This window comes from Scleropages formosus, chromosome 4, assembly GCF_900964775.1.
Source record: "Scleropages formosus chromosome 4, fSclFor1.1, whole genome shotgun sequence".
Lineage (NCBI taxonomy): Eukaryota > Metazoa > Chordata > Actinopteri > Osteoglossiformes > Osteoglossidae > Scleropages > Scleropages formosus.
The window spans coordinates 38,155,415-38,175,416 of NC_041809.1; the positions used below are offsets into that span (position 1 = coordinate 38,155,415).

The following is a 20,002-nucleotide window of genomic DNA, read 5'->3' on the forward strand; positions in this document are numbered from 1 at the left end:
TTCACAGCTTAGAGAGTAATTAGCATCAGTATGACCCAAATGTTCAGGTAATTTTGTATTGTTTGCCACAAATTACATTTACACTAAGCACGCAGCAGCAGGGTAAAGAACAGGTAAACGTTCACATTTAGCCTCTTTTCTGCTCCACCCTGGAAGTAACACAATGTTGCGACTCCCCCACCCCCCACGGAGCCGCAGCGAGACTCTTCCTTTGAAAGAGTTAAACGATGATGATTTGGACGCTCGCGCCCCCGAACGTGCGCGCATTCGGAGCAGCCCGTCCTCGAGGCGGGCGCGCGCGCTAATCAGAGCCCATTTGTAGCACGTGCGCGATGACACCTTCGACCTGAGCTCGAGCCTCTTTCTGCCCTCCGCTCGGAGTGATGAAGCGTAGCGTGTTTGTCCTCGTGTGACTTTTATGTGCGACTCACGTTGCTGAAAATGCAGAAGGCCTTGAAGAAGTACTTCAGCAGCATGGATGAGTATCTGGGCACCATCGGCCTTTACAGGAAAATGACGGCTCGCGACGCGTCCTGCTTATTCAGAGCCGTTTCGGAGCAGGTAACGGGCGGCGGCGGCGGCGGAGGAGGAAACGCGGGCAAACCCTCGACACGCGTGTACCGCGCACACATCGTCGCGACACGTTTCTGTATCTCTTGAGTATCGCGGGCTGCAGGTGGGGCGGGTGCTGCGGGTCTCTGCTCGGCCTCGGATTTACTGTCGCAGTTGCGGGGTGAACGTGTCCAGTTTCGCCGGTGTTTGTTGTTGGGGTTTTCTAAACTTATTTTTTTCTTCTGTTTTTTAAATCATGCGCTGCCATTTCGAGCTGATGTGCCCCGTCACTGTTAAAAGTGTAACGCCGCGACTAGGTCCTCACCTCGAGCGCGCGCGGGACGCCGTACACCTGAACTGTGTGCGTTTGGCCGCCCTCGCGACACTCGGTGAGCCGTGGTGGTGACGGCGTGGCGCGCGCTGCGCTTTTCATCTCTCCCGCAGCTCTACCGCTCGCAGCGCTTCCACCACAAGGTTCGCCAGGACTGCGTGACCTTCATGAGGGCCAACAGGTGCAACTTCGAGCCCGTGAGTCTCGACTCGCGATGCAAACTGCTGCTGACCGACCTACACCCCTTCATTTTATTTATTTATTTTTCTTTCTTTCTCGTTCTTATTGCCAGTTTGTTGAAGGCTCCTTTGAGAAGTACCTGGAGCGCTTGGAGGACCCAACGGTATGTTGCGCGCGCGTCTCTTTAAATTTCTCTTCTTTTTCCCCTTTCCTGCCCTTCCTTCTGTCTTAATAGAATCCGTTGTTGCGCTGCTTAACACGTGTGCGGTGTTACTTCAGGAGACGGCCGGACAAGTGGAGATCAAAGCGCTCTCTTTGTTATACAGGTAACTTGAGCAACACTTCTAGTAACCGTAACACCTGTCGCGTCGCATAAATACAACTCGAGCAGTGCCTCTTCTGAATGAGCACAAATGTCCTTAGTCTGGTATCTTTCTGAGATGTACGTCTCTTAACAGACAGAGCATTTCCTCCGAAATGCCTACTGTAAATATTAGGCACTTGAGGGAAAAGAGGCAGCTTTTTTTTTTGCGCTTTTTGTGTGTGTACGGTAAGAGTAGCTATTGGGATGCTGTACAGTAGTTAACGCGATATAATTTTGTGCAGGCGGGTCTTCGTCATTTACAGATACCCCGGCAAACAGCCCACGGAGATCGCGGAGGAGCGCTACCCGGAGAAGGTGTGGAGCGGAGCGCGCGATGCCCGTTGCCTCCCGCACTACCGCTCGTGTCCACGAGATGGAGCCAGAGCCCTAAAGGCTACTTTGTGTAACATTGCTGCGCTTAAGCTCATCTTTCCCCCAAAGCGGCTCACGATGTTACTGAACCGGCCGCCCGATAGTGACGCGTTTCCACTGGGGGAGTTCCTGCTGTGTCAGTGCGCGGTCAAGTACCTTGATTAAGGGCGTAACGGCGGCGCCGGGGTTTGAGCTGCCGTCACCGCCACCATCGCGCTGCAAACCAAAAGCCCCAAGCAGCAGCCCCTTAGCTGGGTGGCGCAGTGGCACAGCGAGTAGCTCTGTCTCACAGCGCCTGGGTGGTGCGAGAGGATATGGGTTCGATCCCCACTCAGTCTGTGTGGTATTTGCATGTTTGTCCCATCCATGTCTGTGTGGGTTTCCTCTGGGTGCTCTGGTTTCCTCCTATAGTTCAAAGACATGCTGTTCAGATTCCCCCATTTTGTGTGTGTGTGTGTGTGTGTGTGTGTGTGTGTGTGTTCCGCTGATGTATGGGTGAGTGACCCAGTGTAAGTCACCGTGGTGAATAAGGTTTGTGGGCTCGTAACGCTACATAGTATCCATTGTAAGCCGCTTTGGAGAAAAGCACCTGCTAAGTGAATAAATGTAATGCTTGTTTTTAGAGACATGAACATATTAGTCTCCTGAGAGCTAAACTTCTACTTTTTTGTGGTTGATGACAACTTGATGTGAAGAGATGGTATGGTTTTGGAGGTTTAGTGTTGACCCCCCTCATAAGAGTTATACTGTTTCACATTCCAGATATTACTGTGTTGTTCCAATAATGGGCATTATGATATTGTCTATCCTCGGACCTTTCCGGTGGTTGCAGCTCTGTGCCAGGGTAAGTGCTAAAATTGTTTCAGCACTTGAAGCACCCACCTTGAACGTTCACGGTGACCATGTTGCATAGTCAGTCTGATTTCTCATTGAATGTAGCCTTTCGGCCTTTGAATTGTTTACGCATCCAGCGTTAAAGTAATTGTAAGGCTTAATTTGGGGGGAAAAATTTGTAATGCAGATCGGCTTCAAATAATCTGAAAATGAGTGGAGTGTGTGTTCGAGTTTTACCATGAAATTTGAGTGACCGTACACGGTATTTGTACTTGCTACAGCACTAGTTTATGAGCTGCTGTACTGCAGAGTGATGGGGGTTGAGGAGGGGGAGGTGCACAGCGCCCTGGAGAGCTTCCGTTGTGGGGGCCGTCGCTATCGGAACAGCGCGTCCATGTGCAGCGAGGATGCCGGTTACGACACGCCTGACGACAGGAGTCAGAGGTCAGTGGGCCCTCGAGGACCGTGGTCTTACCGATATGGTCCCCCTGCGAACACAAGTAGCGTGTGTCATGAGTCCGACCTCAGACCTAGGGTGGTGCTCTTACTCCTACTCGCCGCTTGGTGGAGACTGACTGACTTAGCCTATCGCTGCATAATGTTTCCAGTTGATTACATGTACACTAAAGCTGACTTTGAGGAAACACAACATGAAGTTGTTGCGGTTCTGATGTGGTTGTGTAAAAACTGCATTCCCATAAGAACAAGTGTTTGTGTGTGGTTTTTTTTTTCCTTCTCTCTCCCCTCCCACCTCTTTAAAAGTACTGCCATGTTTTTGGTAATTTTAGTTGTCAGAACATCATGTACGATTGGCATAAGAGCTGTTCTTATTTCACGTATTATAGCAAAGAATGTGCAATAACCAAATTTCAGTTTTTTCTTATCTTTCAAACATCTTAAACCACTGGCCAAACATTTTAAGTGGGCAGTTTTGGAATGTGCTTCATACCTGTGAGTTTTAGCAGCTCAGTCTTGTGGTGTTGGACTACGTTGTATGACTAAGTAGGTGTCATTTATTTACAGCACTGTGCACATTATCTGCTGGCTAACGATAGAATTGTGAACAGAACAATTTAGATGTTCTCAACTTTTATTTTTAGTGCAAGAGGAGTCAAAGTACTGTGCTGTTAATTTCTGTCCTTTAACAAGTGACAAATTGCTCATTGGGGGGGAGGATCTAAGTTGAAATGTTTATTTCCCATCCAAACTGTTTAAGGGCATCTGTCTTCCTTATACAACCAACATAAGGGTCTCAGTAATATGTATTTGTAAATAGAATAATTATTCAAATTTTTTCAGGCTTGGAGCCTGAGGAAGTTTGAGAGTTACTGTTTTTGCAAGCGATGGAGGCAAATTCAAACTGTTGGGCTGCTGGAGCAGAACTTTTCATGTCAGCAACTTTTTTTTTTTTTTTTTGTGTGTCAACAAAGATGTCAAGTGTTTATGGAGGTGTTTTGTTGAACAGCTGATATTACAAGAGTAACACTTTTAGAGGCACAAACCAGAATCCTTCCTATAATGCAGCCGTTATTGAACTTGTTTAAATCCAGTAGGAAATATCTTCAGTCCGGTTCCGTATTCTCTACCCAAAATCTTTAATACATTCAATCTGTCTCACTTTGTGGAATTCGCTGCAGGGAGGACTGGGAGCCGAACACTCTCAATCGGTCGGAGGATAAAACTAAACTCGCGGAAGAACCAAAGGTCAGAGGATCGAAGTTTCGCGTATTAATTCCTGTAAGGCCCTATTGGAGTTCACCTCGGAGTCGCGCGTTTTCCTCTCTTCAGGTTCCAGATGGTCCTGCGAAGCTTTCTTTCCCTTACAAGGTGCTCAAGTCTCTGGACCCCGAGCTGTACCGCAACGTGGAGTTCGATGTCTGGCATGATGGTCGGAAAGGTATGAAATATCCGGCTTAATCGCAGCCTTTGTTTCTTTATTTTTCCATTGTTTCAACAACGGAATGTGTGTAATTATAGTGGTAACTAAGCGAAATGCTGATTCGTGCATTCCGTTGTTTTAGTGGTGTGGCAGCCGTTTCGTAGATGTCGTCGTATTTTGAACGTAAAGACTAGTTGTCCTTAACGCTTTAGTTTATCGCGGTCAGTCAAGGTTCAACTGCAGCAAAAATCAAACTGTTCACGTTCGTTGAAAACTGCCGTTTTTTTCCGCCTCTTCGTATCTCCTTCCCTTCTCTGACATCAGTTGCTGTGTCTCCGTCTGCAGTGACACACAGTTCAGCTATAGCTGGGGTTTTGTGTGTGTGTGTGTGTGTGTGTGTGTGTGTTTTGGGGGGGGGGTAAAAACACCACAGAAGGTGACAGCTGTCATCACAATGGCAGAATACCTTTAGTGTCTGTAGTGCGCACTGTTTTGTCTGGAAAAGCGTTTTAGCTTGTTAACGTGTCCAATATTTTAATTACTTTAAGGTTTTCTGTTTCAATTTAGTCTTCTGATTCTTTTAAATCTCATGAAATGTTCTGTAAACCTATTAAATGGTCACCAGTTATGTCTTACCAGCTACCATGTAGACTTTTTTTTTATAGCTGAGGGATTTAATACAGACCACCCATGACAACCATTTATAGGGGGTGTGACAAATGTAGCACATTTTATTGGCTTTTTACATAAAAGCACAGACAATAGATGAAAATGAAATGTAATGGCAGGTTTAATGAAGGAAACGCTGGCTGTATTTTAGTACGGGATGATTAGTGTGCTGCAGGGATGCACAAAAGCACCTTGGGTCTCTGAACAAGGTCAAAGTGTGGTGCTCATTTCAGCTCAAGGTGTGTGTGTGTGTGTGTGTGTGTGTGTTGGGAGGGGTGGGTTGCAGGGTTAATTACTTTAGATGGTAAGTTTGCAGGGTTTCATAACGTCTGTTCTCTTGCTCTTTGGGGTAGAACTGCAGAAAACGGATTATATGGTATTCGCAGGCAGGCATTACTACTTGGGGGACAAATGTCAGGTATGGATTCACTTTAATTTATTTCTCTTCGTGTGAACTAAGTTTTATATGGAGCTGCACCCCTAGGCGTAGAAATTTGAATCTTTAAGATTTATGGCCCTTCGTAGAATGGAAGGGCACCGCTTTAAATCCAGCGTACGGGCCCACGTTCCACCCTTCTGACTGAACTGCTCGTCCGCAGGTGCGCCTGGAGCCCAAGGGGAAGTACTACAATGCCTTCATACAAGAAGTGGGCACCCATTCCAGTGCCGTAACCGTCTTCATCGAAGAGCTTGGCGAGAAGTGAGATGCGCGCACACGCACACTCACACACTTCTCTGCACTTGGTGTTGTCAGCGGTGGCTTCGAGTTGCACTTAATGTCTGGAAGCAACATCTTTCGTGACCTCACAACCTGTCCTTCTGCTCCTCTGGTCAGACACCTGGTGTCCCTGACCAACCTGAAACCCGTCAACCCCGTTCCTGCCTGGAACGTCTCGTCGGGCCGCAAGGGAGCCTCCTTCAGCCGTTCTGGCCAGTACCAAGCCGAGCTTGGTGTGTGTCGTCGTCGTCCCTCATCGCTGAATTGGCGTTCTTCTCCCCTCTGGTTACTGCCCCTGGGTTACTCGACTTTGCCAGCTGACATTTTGCACAAGATTGTGTGTGTTTGTTTATGTGTGTGTGTGTGTATATGTGTATATATATGTGTGTATGTAGTATAATTTTTTTTGTTAAAAAAAGTAATTTATCCACACAGTTGAATTTACACCGAAAGTCGTGTCTGGACAGTTTCGGCACGTTCAGTGGGAGGAACACTGGTACACGTTTTGTTGACGTGCAGCTGTTGCACTTTCACAACTTGTGTAACTTGCTTTGCTTTGCTCCGTTCTGCTGGAAAAGGCACAGGGATTCATGCCGGCAACAAAATTTTTGCTCTGCACTCAGTTTGTGGGGAAAGTGTAACAAACTGGACCAAATGCTATTGCGGTTGGTTCTCATTTACCATCTTATTCCCGCCAGGTGCCGTGTGTGTGTGTGAGTGTGAGATTAAGAGGACGTTTAGTGGCGTTTCCGAAAACGAATTTTAGTACCGAGCTGCAGCGTCGTTCTAATTCGGGACCCTCCTTTTTAACAACTCCCCGTACACTCGTGATATTTTTGCGACACGACTGCTGTTTTATAGGTATTTATCTGTCGTGTCAAACGTGACGTTTTAAAGCCGGACCACAAAAGGCTTTTCTCATTTCTCAAACCTCAGCCGGCTTGTGTTTTTAATGCTAAGGCGCACTTCGACGCCGCGTAACGCAAGTTGCGTCGAAAGCCACGTGACGCGCTCTGCTTGTGCGTCTCGTCCCGGCCAGACTCGGAGAGAGGGAAGCGTCGCTTCTTCAAGAAAGCCCGCGGAAAAGAGATGCTGCTGGCGGTGTCTTACAGTCGCTCCCAGCCCGGTCTGCCTCCCCGCCTTCAGCCGAGCCCCGCCGGCGTCGCTTCGGGTCGCTCGGCCGCCGCCCACGGCCACCCGGCTCCCGGCCTGCCCTACGACCACTACCGCTCGCACCCGGCCCCCCGCCCGCCCCGCGGCTACGGAGCCGCCAGGTCAGTGTCCGGCACGCGTCCGTGCGACGGACGCCCGCTTTGTGAGAATGCGAACACCCCCCGCCCCCAAAATGGACTAGTGTATTGGTTGACAAGCACTTCGCGCAACTCTTCGCTCTGTCTTTATCGTTGTGACCGGAAGCTTTATGCGTCAACTGTTTTGTAGTCAACAACTTTCTTACCGTTCAAATGTTAGTCTTTGACTTTTGCTCTTGCTGTAGTCTTTCTCCATGAAGATCCGATGAACTGAATTAATGCTATGAGGGTAATTCAAAGGTATTCAATATATTTCTAGAAATGATTCGCAAAATAGTTTAGTTCAGCATAATTTTCCACATGGTTCCATAGGCTTTTTCATTTTAAAACGACGCTATCAGTGTAGCGCTGGACAGACTTCTGGCTGAGTGGCAAGGCGGGTCGGTGGCGAAAACCAAGGCTGTTGTACCAGTCGCCCTTGCCGACTCGTCCGCGGTTGTCGAGGGGCTGCGACCTCAATGGTCACGTGCCTGACTGCAAGAAGCACGTCGGAGGAACGTTTAGTGTTGTCGGCATCGGCAGTCCCGTAGTCCTTGCGTCTTTCCTCAGAGTCGGACGTTTGGTACCTTGCTGAAAGTCGACAACGGATCCGTAGTCCCGATATCCTTCGGTCCAGAGAAAACGGGTAGAACGCCGCTCTGCTTGAGTGCGTCCGGCAAGGGGTTCAGCCGTGTTAACGATAAACGTACTGCGTACCGCACCGACGGTTAACGGGAGCGGTAAGAACTGGTGTCTCGGCGTCTTGGATGCAGAGCTGCTCTGTCTCGTGCGGGTGGCTGCTACTGCCGCCTACATTATAAAGAGTTTTTAAACATTGTGGATGTTTCTCAACAGTCCGTGTTACGAAAGGAATATGCTTTTCATCGCGTCTCTAGAAAAATGAACAGAAATCCGGAATGTACGTTGTTCCTTAATGAACATCAGTTCCAAGTTCATGTCTAGTCTGCTATTCTGAATTGCTGCTCTCAAATCTTCCAGTAGGTGGTTTTAAACCAAGTTCTCTGCCTCGAGTGCACCTGTCTGTTGTTTATCTGTAAATCACATTCTGCTTTTAATATTTTCTTGTATTGGGGGGTGTCTTGATTCAATTCCACAGGTGAGTCAATAGGCATCTGTCGCAGGTGCTCTCAAGGCAACAGCCTGACATTTAAGTCATTACCGATGAGGTCATCCTTTTGATTCCTGGGGCAGCATAGGATGAGTTTGAGTCTGTGCTGGAATTTTAAAGTCTCCTTAAGACTTTAAGCAAACTTGGCCCAATTTCTCTTTAGTTTACGTTCTCGGTTCCCTTTCTGGCGTTGAAGGAGTCTTCTGTTTTCCCTCATCTTTGGTTTTTTGGTTTGTTATCCCATCACGCCTCTGGGTTCTGGTGAGAAGCTTGGCCCATTTCTTGAACAGGCACCACCTCATGGGACCGGATGTTGCATACTGTTCGAACCCAGGAAAGCGATGCTACCAGAGTTACGATAACTACTCCTACAGGTCACGGTAAGTAACCAGCTTTTAAATCCCGTCTGTTCATTTTAACAACACTGTAACACTAGTGCTGTCTTTTCCCTCCCCCAAACACTTGTCTTCCAAAGTGTCACTGAAATGGAACCTGTGGACAGGACGACGAGGTTCAGCGCATGCGTTTCTAACTATATCTAATTTTCGTCGGCTGGATGACATTGATTTGAACTCTGAGGGGGAACGAACTGAACTCTTGGTGCAGTACAGTGGACTCGATACTCTGAAGACCTTTAACTCCAGCTGAGCTCCTTTGTATCGCTGAACTGCGTTGTTTGTATCTCAGCTCCTGCAGCAGAAGTCGGCGCCAGATGCATTCCGTCAACAAGGAATGTCAGTTCAGCTTCGTTCCCGAGGCCAGCGAAGATCCTCCAGACATGGAAGGAACGATCACCTTCTACGAAATCCAGGAAGGGGACGAGCCCACCTTCCCCCCGCTGCCGGTGCGTTGGCTTGTCTACGCTGCCCCCGTACGGCCTGGTGCGATGACCTGACTGCTTAACTTATGTGAAATGTTTGTTTTCCAGTGAGTTTTGTAAGGCAGCCCCTGTTGAAGCATCAAATCACTCTGAAAGTTGGTCATAGGAGACTTTATGAATGTCTGAGACATTAAATTCTCTATGGATGTAGTTAAAGGAAGTTCAAAAAGTCATACAATAGTAAGTCTGTTAAGGAGTTCTCCGTAGCGATGTTGATCTTATCGCTGCAGGCTCCCATCACATGCGTGGCAGATGTGATTTTTGCATGTGTTGTGAATTCAAGTTTGTCATAGGTACAAGTATCATGGAATTCTTCTTGAATGCTTCTCCACAGACTGTAGGGGGGGAAATGGAAATACTGCGCAAAACATGACGATGAGTAATGCTAATAACAATGAATAAATTTTGTCCTAAATGCACCACCTTGGAGAAGTAGAACTGTGGAGAGAGAATTGCCCTCAAAGTAGTAATGAGGTTAACTTTGATTATGCAGAATTTATGTGTGTTCTTCCAATCGGCTGCAAAATGAGTTACTTTGGCTGCAAGAGGCTCCATCCTGTCAAATGAATGTGAGATCACTACTTTGCATGCAAGAACCTTGGGGGAAATTAATGTAGGTAATTGGTAAGATAATGGACCTGTGGTTTTGAGAAGGGGTGGGCAGACCAATTGGTGTCGAAGTGATTATCGCCGCTTTGTTGGGAGGGTGTGCGTGAGATGTTCGGAGCCAAACGCGCGGGGAAGTGAGGAGAACCTGTCCGGCCAGCAGGCAAGGAAACGCTCTGACATCTCTGCTGTGTACAGGGCCAAGCTGTCCCCAACCCCATGGTGCCAGCACCTACCACCTTCTGGGTCCAGAGGGGACACAGTCCCATTCCAGCTGCAGGCAAGCAGGCCATGACCTCCTCTGAGGAGGACCCTGATGAGAGGAGCAACAGTGGTGAGCGGGGTAGCGGGACCCATCAGTCGGTCTTCACCAGTTGGGTATAGTGCTCTGATGCAGCTCCTGCGTCCACTGTGCATAAGAGGGTTTTTTTTTTTTTTTTTTTTTTTTTTTTTTTTCCCTTCCCCCCCCCTTTATGTGGATCCTATGATGATGAACAATAAAAATGTCATGTTGCTTCTTCCAGGTGAATATTCAGAGGAGTACATCTACACACCAGCTGGTGAGCGCCCACCACTCCCCGCGTCAAACTCGGAGCGAAAGTGAACTCCCAGCTTCCTGTCGTCATACGTTGCCCAATTCCTGGTCTTGTCTTAACAAATTAAAGCTCCAGATGTGTCCAGATTGGGGAAAATGTGCACCAGTCTGAGTGATGCAATTGCTAGAAACTGACTCGAGTTTTGATACTCGAGACCCACCGAGTCTTTTCCTCTTCCTAGAGCCCAGTTATCAGAGCCCCTCTGTGTACACGGCTGCAGAGTCTACTGCCAACCTGGTACGCGGCCGCCTTGGGGTATCTCCTCACCCCTCCGGTACCCTGGGCCTTGAGGGTCATGGCTACAGGAAGAGTGTGAAGGGAAGCAAAAACTCTTCACACATTTCCCCTCAGTTGTAGATGCTTGCCAATATTTAGGGGGGGGGGGAAAAAAAAGTAAAGCCTGTTTTGAGTTAGTTGGGGGAGGTTGGAAGTTGTGTTCAGTGTGCACACGTACAATGGCTTCCTTTTGCAGACTATTCAGGAAGGAGCTTCTCGCTCTGGATCTCCACCAGAGGGAGTTGCCACCTACAGCTACTCGCAGCAGGTATTCGCTCGCCTTGTGCATCCAGCTCCTCGCTCTCGTTGCTTGTGACCCTTCAGCTCCGCTCGGGGCTTTTTAAGGTCCTGCAAGGAACAGTGTTCATCTGGTGTTTCGGTTGCTTCGTGTCTAGGTGGTGGTGAAGTCGGCCGTCATCTCCTCCTCTCCTGTAGTGAACGCTGCCCCTGCGGCCATCTTCACCTCCAACTCGTCGTCCTCTTCCTCCTCGGGCAGCTCCCAGAACCCCCCGGCATCGCTGCCCCCTTCGAGCCTGGCCCAGCCCGCTCTCCAACCCCCTCACTCTATGGGAAAGCCAGGTACTCCTTTGAAATTGTGGGGGGGGAAGGGGGGCTGGAGTAGCATTTCGCACTCCACGTCGACATGCATCCTTGCCAGGGTGCGTCTGAGATGTGCTTGATAATGGTCGATTGGCGGGTGTATCTACTGAGCTGAGCTCCCTCAGTGACAAGCACGATGTACACTTGTAATCTGAAGGCCAAGTGTTCACATCCTGGAACCGCTTTTATATAAAAAATAGCTACTGTTTTTGTGAAGTGCTGCTCAGACAGCTGTCTGTTCGTCCTCCCGCTGCAGCCTTCTCTGTGCCGTACCCTCCCACCCCTCCCTGGTTTATAAATGAGATGGGGGAGACGGTGAGCATGGCCCCCCCGCCACCCTACTCCTATGACCCGAATGGTAACGACCTGCCACAAGGTCAGAGTACAAGCATTCATTTACATGCAGTTCTGTGAATTGGTTTCATAATATGAAATCTGGCTTTTCCACTGTAGGATGCAGTGATTTTCATTTCTCTCCTTCTCTTCCACCCCTCTGCCCTCCTCCAGACTGCAAAGTGCTCCAGTATTACTTCAATTTGGGAGTTCAAGTAAGTGACTGACTACTTTGAAGTGACTATTTTTAATGGCTAGATAGTTGTCAGCTCTTTTGTAGCCCTTCAGAAGGCATATTTGTTAACTGTGTGCGTGCGCGCGCGTGCAGAAACTGACAGCTATTTCTAGCAAGTGGATGTAGCTGGAACTTAAGCTTTAGACCCCCCCCTTATATTTTCAGTATAATGAGAAATGCTATTGGCTCAGTGTCCATTTCTTGCTGAAATGAGAACTACATTGAACTTCTGATTTCTGAATTTACTGCTGTACATGAGATAATGATTCATTCCATTACAAGAACCCAGTTTACTGCTGACCACCACCCCCACACCCCACCCCACCCCCCAGAGCTGGAGAGCTACTGGGTTTGCGCTGTGGTCTCCTGGGCGTACAGATGGTGTATTCTGGCTCCCCAGTTGCTTGACAAATTCAGCTGCTGCTCACCGCCTCCTCATATGTGGTGAAGTGCCATGCGGGCAGACTTTGAGCCGGTGTGTTAAAGCAGAACACATTTTCCAAGTATATGGAAAGTGCCGACACTCTAATGTGAATAGACTTCAGCGCTGACATTTTGTTTCTGTGAGAAATTCTGAAAATGTAAATAGTCGCACTGGTTTGATCAAAGCCTTTATTCCAACTGCTTAAGTGTTTTCCGAATTAGTTTTTACGTTACTTTTTAAAATTCTTATAGCGAAGCAATGACAGGTTGCATTTGAGTTTAAAAGCAAGATTGTTTTGTTACAGGTGTTTCAAGAGTCAAACTTTGCAATACTTACATGATATTTGTGTATAATGCATCTTTAAATGTCTATTTTCTTGCAGCTGTGCAGTGTCTGCACTGATTCTCATTTGGTAAATGAAGTGTAATTTAAACTGCTGTTCCACTCAAATACAGGACCAGTCAGTCATGTATACATTTTCCTCCAAATTTCCTTTGCTTAAATTTGACTTTTTTGGATGTCTTAATTTTGCCCATTTTTTGGTAGACTTTAATGAACCAGTTCACACATTTTGCTCGGGAATGTAGTAACCTGGAATGACCTGGTGCAGCTGTTGGCATCGTGGTTCGAATCCCAGCTGTAGTATCTTTGGGCGAAGTACTTAACCAAAAAAAAGTGTAAATTGGTAGGACACTTAAGCTAAACATTGTAAGTTACTTTGGAGAAAAGCATCAACTAAATGAACAAACTTTCACATTTATTTTGCTGGTAGCAGTAATTTCTAACTGTACGCAACATGATGTAATTTTGGCCAAGAGACCGTCCTCCGTAAGGTAAAGTTCTGGTCACCGGCTTCCGCTGTGAAACGGTCCCAATTCGCCTTCAGCCCAAGTGCCCACATTGGACAGCAGCATTTGATGGAAAGAGGCGAGTATCCCACATTCCAGTATAATGTGGGTAAGAAGCACAAGGAGGTGTTTCCCACTTTGATTTGCCTTAAGTCCAGGAGAAAATCCAGGAGTGGTGGCATTGGGGTCGGTGCAACACCGTGTGCCTTCTGTCCCTCTAGTGGTACCAGCAGACCTACTGGCAGCCGATGGCTCAGGTGCAGCAGGTTTACCAGCATCCCGGAGCGGAGCAGTCGTTCCAGCAGTACCCCGGTAGCTCCCCGGCCGCCGACCCCTCCGTGCCGCAGCCGTACCCGGAAACGGGAAGAGCGGCGCCCGACGGCCCCGTGGACGTCGTCGCTAATGGTCAGAGCCGCACGCGTGCTTATCGCTACGGGCCGCTCCCGTTCGGCAGTTTGAAGGGGAATGTCGGCATAGGAGTAAACGTGACCGTTTTGCGACAGGGTGTTTTATTGGGCTCTTTGTCGTCAGTCCTGATGTCGTCTTTTTCTCGCGATTTTAGCCTTGATTTTTCTTTTTGATTTCTTTTTTCCCCTCCTCCATCTTGACCCCTTCTGCTCAGGCACCCCCTTGCCCTTGGACACGCCCCCATCTGCAGCTGCCCCCGCCACGGTGTTCTACCCCCTGGTGCAGGAGCAGTGCGGTCAACCCCCTCTCCACACCTACGAGCCTTACGTCCCGGTGCTGCCCGCCACCTACCACTACCTCACGCCCTGGACCCCGAGCCCTGCACAGCCCCGCCTGCACGCCTCCTTCTGCCCCACCTCCTCCCATCCGATCGGCTACGTCACCGCGCCCGCCCACCACGGGCACTTTGTTCCCCCCAGCGTGTAAAGGACCCGCTGCTCCCGCACCGCTATCTCGTGCCTTAAGGAGTTTTTGTTTCTCACAGGTTTTTTTCCCCCCCTCCCATTCACAGCGTTTGTCACCGCTTGTCGTGGGTCTGTCCATCTGGGCCGTGAGAAGTGGCAGCAGTTTTAGCCCTGCGCTGCCCTCGGCCAAACTGCAGACCTGTTCGTTTTCCTTTCGTTGCACCTTTTCGGGGTTGAATTATTTTTGTTTTGGACTGGTGTGTTTTTGTACATTATTTTTGCATTAATAAAGTTATGTTTTTCCCTGTAGTTGCCTGTATTTTCTGAAACTACCTTGTGTGTGTCTGTCTGTTTTCCAGCTCTGGGGAAAACAGTGTGGCAGTTCAAACTGGGGGGGCAGGCAGGGGCTGGACTGGGACCAAATGTGAGGTGTCCACACTCGGGCCGCTTATTTGTCAATGCTTTTCCGTGAAGCGATTGCAATGTCAAGATACTTATTTACCTGTTTATGGAGGTGGGATTTGAACCTGCAACCTGTGCCTCCAAAGGCAGCGGCTCTCCGCTCCAGTTGGGGCCACGTTTTTCACGCCTCGCAAAACGGAACGCGTTTGAGTTTCTGCAGAACTGTTGCTCGGCTTCAGTAACGGTGTTGCGTAAGTGGCTGCAACGCTGCTGAAATGTGTAAAGCGCCGGCAGTCCTTGAATTTATAAGGAGTCGAAGCGCGGAAGGTGTTGATGCTGCGCAGCCGAGGGCTCTCGTCCCCCGGCTGCCTTTAAGTTTGACTTTGCTCGCAGCCGCGGTCCTGCCGAAGAGGGGTCCTCGGGCGCTTGGGACTCGGCCGGGCGCACGTGGGCCGGAGGGGCCTCGCGAGACGCGTAACGACGGCTCGAGGGCGTTCGGGTGAGGACTCGGTCCCCTTCGTCAAGCGAACGGGCACCTTGGCAGCTGGTGCGGGAGCGCCGCTTAACTGATGCGTAACGCAGGTGCCGCCGCCTTCGAGGAAGTTGGCATGTTAGAGGTGACAAGTTGTTGGGACACACAGTCCACTTAAACGCGTACCGATGGAGGGGAATGACGCCGGTGACGCTTCCGTTACTTTGTGCGCTTAAAAACCCCCAGTCGTCTTCTCCGTGGAAGATGTCGCTGGACTTCGGCTCGGCGACACCCTGTTTGTCGGTGCGCCGTCAGCCGACCCCGCACACGCACCGCGAAATGTTATAAAACGTGCTTCCTTCCCTTCACGTCCGCACTCATCTGGTTTCTCCTAAGCGTCCCGACTCCGCCTGCGCAGCTTCGGAATCGCAGCGAGGACTTTGCCTCGTCCTGCGCGGATCGATAAGTGCCGTAGGTAAGAAAAGAGAGAACTGCACCACCCTGTGCCAGAAATCCAAATGCGATTAAAAGACTTTGAATGGGGGAGGCTGAATGAGGCGGAGAGGGAGGGGAGGCTCCTCCAGGTCAACTTCACCCTTTCTCTTGCGTCCCTCACCTCGTGGGTGGGTGTAGTTCTATGAACAAACAGGGAGAGGGGGGTGGTGAAGAACAAAGGGTGGGTGTGTGTGTGTGTGTGTGTGTGTGTGTGTGTGTGTGTGTGTGTGTGTGTGTGTAAAGTACACAAAGGCGCTTACGCTGTAGCTGATATGGAAAACCAAGCCCAGATATTCTAAACTCAGGCTATGAATGATTTTTGCTCCAGCAACTGTGAAACACGATTAATTTTAGTCTTTTCCTATAGTGAAGTGTCGATTGCGGTTCTTTGTCTCCACACCAGATAATTTTGACACTTGAGGACATGCAAAGGTATAAATGGCACATGATTCAGCAGGTTTAGTCAATGGAAATGGTCAACACGCACACACACACACGCGCGGCCTTGTAAGGACAGATTCTGAAACCTCTACGAGCAGAATCACTAGTAGGTGGGAGCCAGTAGTACAATTAAAAAGCCAGTGAGATAAAATGAAACTTTTTATTCAATGTATTTTTTTGGTCAACACTGCTGTTTATCAAATAAAAAAGATGTAAAATTAGCTCGTTTGGTACAGCTTTAGGAAATGTGTGGAAGCTTTGTGCCTCATTACTGTTTTTTCCCCATAAGATGGTGGTCCCATTTTTAAAAAAAGACTTAAAAATTGTCATATTTCACATTTGAAAAAAGGGCAAAAAAGGTTAATCCAACATGTTCTGTGGTGCAGAAGAAAATGGCGTTTTTGAGACAAATATAAAAGATTGTAAAACCAAAAAAATTTCCATCGAAACCTTCGAAGCCCCTTTGGCAGTCAGAGGCAATGACACAATACCATCCAACAAACATCCTTATATTTTTGGAGGGGGGGGGGAAAAAGGCTGGGGTGTGAGGTTGAGATGCCATTTGTTGAAATGTTAGGAAAATTGGTATTCGTTAGGTTGGACTAATTTATGAGAAGAACTAACACAGTGACGAGGTTGAACAAAACGAGTTTCATTTTCTTATTACTAAACCAACAGAGATGGTGCTTTGATAGCAACGCGATAGTCCTGATCCACTTTCTTGCGTGATGCTCACTGCTGTTTGAATATTCTGTTCAGGCGCCGCGAAGCGAGAAACTGATGCGGAGCCTGGACCGCGCGAGTTTCGGCTGCGTTGCGCCACTGGGACGAGTTCCGCTAAAACGTGACGAACGGAGCGCTTTCCCCTCCCGCTCCGGAACCCTAAGGCCATGCAGGGGGCACGACGACACGTGTGATTAGCCAGGATGCTTTGGCACAGCTGGAGAATGGGGCTCCTGTGTTGCCAGGCTGGATAAGAGGCTTGGGCAGATTTTTTTTTTCCTAATAATAATAATAATAATAATAATAACTTAAAAAAAAAAGTGTAGGCAGAAAACAGCACTTTGAATAATTTAAGTCTCTGACACAGCTTGTTTGGAGGTTGTCTTTAAATAAGATCCGTCGCTCTTGATGTAATCTTCTGCTGATCTCCCGCTGCTCCCTCACGTGCATCTCGCGTCCATCTGGCACCCCTTCCCGCGTCTCGAGCCACGAGCGCCTCTGGGAGGCGGGCCCGGGTTCTCTGGGCCCCGAACCCCGGGACACCCCCGGCACACCCCTGGCACGCCCCTGGCACGGCTGCGCATCGCAAGCACGCCCAACAGGCTCCTGGAGACGCCGTCTCGAGCTTCTTGCCTCCTGGCACGTGGCCCAGCGGTGGCTTTGCAGGGGAATGGAAAAGGTGACAGCCTTTGGGGGTTTGACGCGGTTCGGTTTTTTGATGGAAAACGGTGAGTTACAGAAAGATTTGCAGGCAGCAGAAAGACGAAACCCCTTCGCACAGGGATTCAGCCGTGTTAATATGTACTACTATTGCAATAACTAAGCTCTTATTTATTTTTTCATTTTCCACTTTTTCCCTCTAAGCTAATAATAGTTTGTAATAAAGGAGCCCTGGGTATTAGGTAAGTGTTTCTCCACAAGCCCCGATTCCTGCTTGTCTCTTTTTGCTTTTCCACCGTGCTGCAGCGCTGCGCACACAGTCCACGATGAGCTCATATGAAGCGCACGGATCATCGCGGTTCCGTCGGCTGCTTCGGCGTCTCCGGGTGCGGCCGCACGTCTCGCTCTACAGCTTTGTCGTCACCGAGTCTTCCTGGTCTGCCCCCCAAGGGGAGGAGTCCAACCTATCGCAGGGCCCCACCCAGCCCTCAAACACATCCTCGCTGGAGTCCAGCAGTCGGGAGCTGGAGGCAGCGAAGCCGGAAGAACAGCGCAAGGAGGCGGGGGCGCAGCCAGGGGTCCGAAGCGTCAAGCTGTCCCGCCCGTTGGCCCGCTGTGGCTGGGGAGCACCCGGCTGGCTCTGCCCCACGCCCAGCTGGCTCAGGTTGACCTCGCTGCGCGTCACCTGCTGCTCAGAGCTGAACTTGAGGTCCTGCCAGGTGCTGGGCGGCCGCAGCAGGCCGTCCGAGATGCTGTACATGGGCTGCTCCCGGGCTTCCGGGACGTGACCGTTCATGCGGGAGAAAAGCAGGCCCAGTCGCTTGATGGAGTCTTTCTTGGAGCTGGAGAGGCGCTGCAGGCGGCTCCCGTTGCGGAACGCGGAGGAGGAGGAGGAGGACGAGCAGGAGGAGGAAGACTTCTTCAGCCCGTTGCTCTTTGGTTTCTCCTCTGCCGCTATGTCCATCCCTGACATGGACTTGAAGAGGGCAGAGACGCTGAACGCCGATTCCTGGCTCCTCCGCTCCGCCGACGACAGGCTGAAGGACACGCTCTTCGCTTTGCCTCCGTCTCCGTCTCCGTCTCCGTCTGCTCCGTCGCCCGACGGCCCTCTCCGTCCGTCCTCGTTTTCGTTGGCCTCGTCCTTCAGGGTGGCCTCGCTGCTGGAGGAGTACGTTCTCCTTGGCGGCTTCCTGTTCCCCAGCAGGTCGAGGACCTCGTAGCGGAAGCTAGAGATGTCCTGTTTCAGTTCCTGCGGGGTTGAAGAAAAGAGACCCACAGCGTTCCAGTTTCCAGCATGACCGCAGGTGGCCGCAGAGAGCCAGCTACGGAAACGGTCTCAACGGCCATAGTGCTGAAGCGTCTGTCTCTCGGCGAACTGAAATTAATACTGGCGGTGTGCTGGGGAGAATGCCGACTTTTTAAAAAAAAAAAAAAAAAAAAAAGATTTATGCTGGCAGATGAAATCAATAATGTACCATGAGTGTGAGCTTTTGTGAAACCCGTCATCCACAGTTTTACATGAGTAACAGAATGGGCTGATAAAGTGATATCAGTGTCATGGACCTGATTAAGAGTGACCTCAAACACTCAGAACGTAATGGCATAATAAACGGTTTAACTCGTTACACGTGTGGACGCCAGCGGATGTGCTGGATGGATGTTCCCGTTACCCTTGCGCGCCAACGAGACCTTTACCTTGAAGTTCTCCTCTGTCAGACCCTCATTTGTCTTGGCGCTGCGGATCATGGCAGCCACGTATCTCTTCACCAGGTTTCGGATCACCTCCTGAGAGAGTGAGCGCGAACAGCACGTGAGCACCATGATCGCTGACATTTCCTCTTCTACACATCGGCAACGTTCTGTAAAATCAGCCCGTTCCCTATTGCAAAGGTGACGTGTGTCAAGAAGTAGCTGCACTCTTGCAGCAAACATGCTGCTCCTCATAGGTCATTTTTGGATGCTTACATGTCCCTTAGGAGGGGATGATCTGATATTTGCGGGGATATGTTTGCATGCACAAGTCAGCATTTTAAGTTCAGTAAATGAAACTTGTTTCCCACAAACTCAAAACACGTGTATTAGCTGGAGGTGAAAATCAGGACTTGCATACATTTGCATACATTTGCATGCATAAAGAAGGAAGGACAGCACTAGCGACAGGAACTCGTATTTACAAGGGGTGAGAGCTGGGAAAACACGTAACTGTCATTTGCACGGGCACATGTGCGCTGCGCGTACAAAATGAACGCTCCGACCCCTCGGCCTGCTGCGAGCGCCGCCCGTTTCCCCGGCGTCACCGCGAGCGACGCATACCGCCATCGCACCATCGGCCACGGCCCCGCAGCGCCGGGTGCCGGCAGCACCAGGCCGATACCCCGGTTCTGTTTATTTGGAAAGGGAACAGTTGTACCTTGTCCTACGAGCCGTTCGTTATACGGCGCAGCCTGTGCCGAGCCCGGCAGCTGGAGTCTCGACTACCCCTCCGACCTCACCTGGCACCCACCCCCCAGGGAGCCCGAGCGGCAAGGGGACAGGTCCCGCTCGAGCTCCCCGCAATTACCGCCGTGCAAAAGCCAGCAGGCAAACAAGCGTATGTCCAGCGTGCAGAAGCGCCTTCTGCTCCCTACTTGTCCACATGACAGCAACGCCGCCGGCCGACTTGGAGCCACACGGGAGCGCTCATCTCACACGCAGCCATTGTGTAATATTTCAGTTACATAATGTATTGATTAAATGATGTCCACTGACTCAGGCTGAATAGGAAAAGGAACAGGGGCAGCCGCACTCCTTTCCCGAGGGGCCTTTGTGCACCGATTCACCTG

At 49.9% G+C, this 20,002-nt stretch overlaps 2 protein-coding genes across 3 annotated transcripts in view; one reads left to right on the top strand and one right to left on the bottom strand.

Moving 5' to 3' along the window:
* Nucleotides 1-289: 289 nt before the first annotated feature.
* Nucleotides 290-14,221, top strand: alg13 (ALG13 UDP-N-acetylglucosaminyltransferase subunit). 2 transcript variants are annotated; one of them, XM_029250793.1, is made up of 24 exons: nucleotides 290-561; nucleotides 997-1,080; nucleotides 1,176-1,226; nucleotides 1,343-1,389; nucleotides 1,670-1,742; nucleotides 2,562-2,643; nucleotides 2,915-3,077; nucleotides 4,271-4,337; nucleotides 4,422-4,530; nucleotides 5,535-5,599; nucleotides 5,781-5,881; nucleotides 6,017-6,132; nucleotides 6,939-7,173; nucleotides 8,608-8,697; nucleotides 9,005-9,161; nucleotides 10,002-10,137; nucleotides 10,328-10,363; nucleotides 10,581-10,636; nucleotides 10,872-10,943; nucleotides 11,071-11,254; nucleotides 11,532-11,651; nucleotides 11,783-11,823; nucleotides 13,337-13,520; nucleotides 13,738-14,221. In XM_029250793.1, the coding sequence occupies exons 1-24, from the start codon at nucleotides 442-444 to the stop codon at nucleotides 14,007-14,009; spliced, it is 2,661 nt and encodes an 886-aa protein (XP_029106626.1). In that variant the 5' UTR covers nucleotides 290-441; the 3' UTR covers nucleotides 14,010-14,221. The 2 variants fall into 2 exon arrangements, with proteins under 2 accessions (XP_029106626.1, XP_029106627.1); XM_029250794.1 differs by lacking the exons at nucleotides 290-561; nucleotides 997-1,080; nucleotides 1,176-1,226; nucleotides 1,343-1,389; nucleotides 1,670-1,742 and having other exon boundaries at nucleotides 2,585-2,643; nucleotides 2,943-3,077.
* Nucleotides 14,222-15,990: 1,769 nt separating this feature from the next.
* The window catches only part of trpc5b (transient receptor potential cation channel, subfamily C, member 5b), a 40,712-nt gene continuing 36,700 nt past the window's right edge, over nucleotides 15,991-20,002 (bottom strand). Inside the window, exons 10-11 of the mRNA XM_018751957.2 lie at nucleotides 18,876-18,965; nucleotides 15,991-18,429 (exon numbers count right to left, since the gene is read on the bottom strand). Of these exons, the coding sequence (XP_018607473.1) occupies nucleotides 17,587-18,429; nucleotides 18,876-18,965 (933 nt within the window). The 3' untranslated portion in view covers nucleotides 15,991-17,586. The remainder of the gene's footprint in view (nucleotides 18,430-18,875; nucleotides 18,966-20,002) is intronic.